Here is a 5,008-nt window from a genome sequence, read left to right as displayed (position 1 = left end):
GAGCAACATCACCGGTGATGTTTTGCTCTCTTTTAAATGGCTGCCCCCATGGCTACACAGCAGCTTCATTTACTGAACTATAGTAATGTTTCTAAAGCAAATACACCAGTTGCACCAGTGCATGGCAACAGTACATTATACTGTAGTTCCTTTTATACACTTTGATTTTTTGCTGTTACTGTTCCTTTAAATATAATTGGGATATCTCCACACCTCCTGAATCTTCCTTTTCTCTCTATATAAACCTAATAAGGTGAATTATCAATCCAATAATTTGTCTGATAGTTTGTTAATTCATTAATTCAATAGTCATTTATTCATTTTTGATCTTTTAATAAGAAAACTATATATATATGGTGATATTTGAATTTGTGGCACTAGCACTTTTCTAATTAATGGTTTTGAAGGAATAGCACATGCATTTGATTGGATGATTTCTAAAGGTCTTTTTTAAGTGAGATTATAAAAAATTGGCACTTTAAATAACTGGCACATTTTTACCTAATTTATTCAGTCACCAATTGATGGTTTTAAAGAGAAACTGTAAGAATGCAAAACTATAGCACATGCACCTTGTTGAATTGAAGTGTTTTTTTAGAAAAAGTGTTTTTAAGTGACAGTATTGAAAAAGCTAGCAATTCTAATAATTGCACTTTTTTTATTTATTTAGCGCAAATCACTTTATTGAATCAGTTAATGAACTCCTGATTGGTATTTTGAGTTGAATCAAACAGTGGGAAGCTATTGGTAAAAGTGTTTTCTAATTACGGGGGTTCTCTTTTTCTTCTTTATTTTATATTTCATAGTCTATTTGGGTAAAACCATAGAATGTAAATATGAATGAAGCATAATTTTAAAAAAAATGTAAACATTTGAGGGCCGTGGTGGACGGGGAGATTAGGTGAACACAACAAACCTCCCTTGTTGCGGGCAACTAATCTTCCCGATATGCCATCCCACCGACTTGAATGTAAATCACCGGTGGGATGGCATATGCGGCGCTGTGATTTCCTGAAATTGTGGAAGTTGCTTTGAGAGGAAACTTCCGCAATTTTGGGAAATTGCAGCGCCGCTTATGCCATCCCACTGCCGATTTACATTCAAGCCGGTGGGATGGCATATCAGGAAGATTAGTCGCCCGAAACAAGGTTGATTTGTCACGGGCAACTAGTCCCCCATCTACCACAGCCCTAAGAGCCAGGAAAAAATTGCCCATGGGCCATATTCTTTGGCTGAAACAACTTAAATATTGCATGTTTTACATCCTTATTTCTCAGACAGTAGATAATAGGATTAAGAAAAGGTGTTATGACTGTATAAATGACAGATACAAACTTGGTATAGTTTAAGGCTTGTGCCCTACTGGGCCTTGCATACATAAAGAGTGTGGCTGTATAAAATATGATAACCACTGTTAGATGTGATGCACATGTAGAAAAGGCCTTATAGCGCCCACTTGAAGTCGGCATTTGTATGATGGTAATCAGAATGCAAACATAGGAAATAACAGTAAGTAATAATGGGAGAAGGAGGATGATTAGGGCTAGAATAAAATCCACAAGCTCAGTGACCTTTATGTCGGTGCAGGACATGTTCAGTAAAGGAGAAATATCACAAAAGAAGTGATTTATGACTCCTGAATGGCAAAATTTAAGACGAGCGATGTAATAAACCTTAATGAAAGATATAAGGAAGCCCGTAAGCCAGGATCCGGAAACCAAAATGAAACAGAGGCGCCACCTCATTATAGTGATGTAATGCATTGGCTTGCATATTGCCACAAAACGGTCAAAAGCCATTACAGCCAACAGGACACATTCTGTGCATACCAGGGAAATAAAGAAGAAAAGTTGTGACATGCAAGCAGGTAATGAAATTTGCCCACTTTCTACCAGGAGAACAGACAGCAGTTTGGGAATAGTCACTGTAGTATACCACAACTCCAGGAAAGACAAATGTCCCAGAAAAAAGTACATTGGTTTATGGAGTCTGGAATTAGTCCAAAGGATGACAATGACGAAAAGGTGTTCCATAATAGTCAAAATATAGGCTAAAAAGAAGATGAAAAAAAGCAGTATTTGTAATGGCCTACAGGAAGGGAATCCTAATAAAATAAAAGTGCCTCTGGTCATATTCCCAGTTTCTTCCATAATCAGCTTCAAATCCTGCTTTGGGGATGAAAATGTTTTAGTATTAAATGAGCCTTTATAAAGCCATAGGAATATATCAGCATTGCTAGAAAAGAACCTTCAGTACATTTTTCCCTAGAACAGTTCCCCCTAAGCCCCCGAGTCCTAGCGGTACCGTGAAGATCAAGACAGGAGTCAGCAAGTGCTCTCCTTTTAGTCACGTGGAGCTGAGTGTGGGTAACCCTGCCATAGGCTGGAGTACAAATGAAAGAAGTACTGTAGCCAACTGAGGGACTGCAGAGCCTCTAGCCCATAGTTTTTGGCGCAGCCATCTCCCTGCTACTGTGAACAATAATTAGTGTCACTTGCAGTAAGTATCTCTAGGCTGGGAGCAATTTAAGGGTATATTTAAAAAATTAAAATAAAATAAAAATCACTCTTTACTTTAAGTAATATTGCAGCACTCCTATAGCTTTTCACAGGAATGTGTGATTATTGCATTAAGTTTAAAATATGCTAAATGTTTAGCCTAAACTCGACCCCAGTGAGAATATTGACTTTGCTCAAGGAAACCATGTTATAATAAACAAAATGCAATGCCACTCATGCACTAGGAGAATCATACACATGACAGCAGATATAAATATATATAGTTATATGTATATATTTATATGTTGTATTAAATGTTTGTATTAAGGTCTAACATTCCATTGCTTGATTAATTTCCTTATTTTTTGAGAATCTTTCCTTGGGTACTTTTGTCTGTTGCTTATGTTCAGTGATTTTATATCCTGTGTCAAACACACTTGTGCTGAAAGAATAGGGTGCAGATGTTACGCACGTGACAAACACCAGAAATTATGTGATAGAATGATTTGTGACTAAGCGTACACACAGTTGCATCCATTTTGACAAATCCGGCACAGATGTGGTAGATGCAGCACTATTGCATTATTGCACTATTGTTTGTGTTCAGGGTCAGACAGGAGGGTGCAAGGCCCACGGGGGCTCCCCCCCTGCAGGTGCCCCCGCCGGCCACGTCCCCTAACCCCCGGCAGGGGCCCCCGCCTGGCGCCCTCCCCTGAGCCCGTGTAAATTTAACGCATCAGGGGAGGAACGGTCGGGGAGGGGAAGTGCAGCAAGGGTCGGATCTAACCCTGTGTGTGTCTGCAATAGCACAGGAATTGTTGGGAGAAAATGGTGCATTGTGGAAAAAAACATGGCCATTGCACTTTGCTCACTGTGTCTCGGTAAGTGAATGGAGGGCAGGAGGGCAGCAGGTATAAGTGAGACATATAAGTCATCACTTGCAATACTGTAAATATTTTTGTAATGTAAAAAGTATTAATATATAGATAAATAATCCAGTATAAATGCCAGCATACCACAAATCATGGACATATTAATATGGGTAGCACTGCTGCCTTTCAGCCCTGGTGTCCAAGGTTTGATTCCAGCCAGGTCACAATTTGCAAGGAATTTGTTTGTTCTGCCAGTGTCTTTCTTCCTTTTTTCTCTTTTTTATTTTTGTTTGCTCTTGCATTTCAAAAGCATACAGGCAGGTTAACTGATAAACTGACTAGAGTGAGTGTGAATGCAGAAGGGGCCATGAATTGTAAGCTCCACTGGGGAAGGGGCTGATATGAATGATGTATAAAGGCTTATTTTAAAATCGGACACCATAATTGCACCAATATACACTATTCATTAATGCTGCTTGTGTCCAAAAAGTGGGTTTTTAACTTTAACATAGTTGCATTCAGCGCTGCTGTGTCTGTTCTGCCTTCTATCTTGAATTGTGTACCCAGTAGAAGCCTGGTGCTACTGTCACCTTAAAACATGCCTGTTGATACTATAGAACCCTGAAGCTACTGCCACCTTTGTGGGGCATATTTTCACCAAAAGAATAGTGTGCAGATCAAATTTTTACACTACAACAAGTATTGCGAATGATGCAATCTCAAAACCCAAAAAAAAATTGAGGGGAATTGCATCCAATTTATGACTAATCACAAGTGCAATTATGCATTTGACAAAATTGCACAAAGCTCAATGCTCCTTGCAGCTGCCATTAGACTGCAAATGTAGGGAAAATTCTACCTTTTGGATGCAAAAGTATTGTGGTTTGCATCCAGAACTGCACATGTAAATTAGTCCTATAATCTCTGTAAAAGGGCATAATATTTTGGCTCTAAATATCTAAAAATGGATAAATGACATTTGCCCTGTACTAGCTCATAAAGATATTAACAAAATTAACAAGATGCTGTCATTTACAAATTATTTTTAAAAAAATTTTTGCAAAGCTTTTTGGACAAATTGCAGAACATTTGAATGTTAGACTTCAGCTAGCATACTGAGCTCTAATTACTAAGAATTACATCTGGCTGCTCAAATCAAACAATTCAGATTTAATTACCAGACACATCAGTCTGCTTTGATAAAAGTGTCAGTTTCCTAAATGTCAGGAAAATGTGAAAACAGTGAAAACATTTTACTTCAGGATTCCTAATTTTTAAAACTGAGGAATTCCCTTGCCCCTAAGTCTCAGGATTCTTAAAACCGGACATGTTTAATTCAAATGCATATTTTAAAGTATTGGTAAAGGTTTTTCTTTACTACAACATTTAGAAATTACCCATAAGGGGCTGCTGGAAACAGATACTGAACCAGATTCCTGATAGTACAAGAAAGGCCAGGTCAGAGAAGCCATGGCTAATTAAATGAGTAGAACCCCTGGTCAGATGGCTCGTGCAGAAATAGAGAGAGGGCTGGAAACATGGTGTAGACTAGACCACACCAACCAGTTGCATAACTAATCTTCACTAGGCACCCCCACTGAAAAATCTTCAGTGGGGCCTGGTGCACAGGGACTCCTA

At 38.5% G+C, this 5,008-nt stretch overlaps 1 protein-coding gene across 1 annotated transcript; it reads right to left on the bottom strand.

The window, feature by feature from the left end:
- Positions 1–1,190: 1,190 nt before the first annotated feature.
- LOC100488993 (olfactory receptor 6B1-like) lies at positions 1,191–2,150 on the bottom strand. The gene has a single exon (XM_002934320.5). The coding sequence runs from the start codon at positions 2,148–2,150 to the stop codon at positions 1,191–1,193; it is 960 nt and encodes a 319-aa protein (XP_002934366.4).
- Positions 2,151–5,008: the final 2,858 nt, after the last annotated feature.

The sequence above is a fragment of the Xenopus tropicalis genome, chromosome 1 (genome assembly GCF_000004195.4).
Source record: "Xenopus tropicalis strain Nigerian chromosome 1, UCB_Xtro_10.0, whole genome shotgun sequence".
Classification (NCBI taxonomy): domain Eukaryota; kingdom Metazoa; phylum Chordata; class Amphibia; order Anura; family Pipidae; genus Xenopus; species Xenopus tropicalis.
The sequence above is the reverse complement of the archived record's forward strand: the minus strand, read 5'-3'. Positions and strand labels throughout refer to the sequence as shown.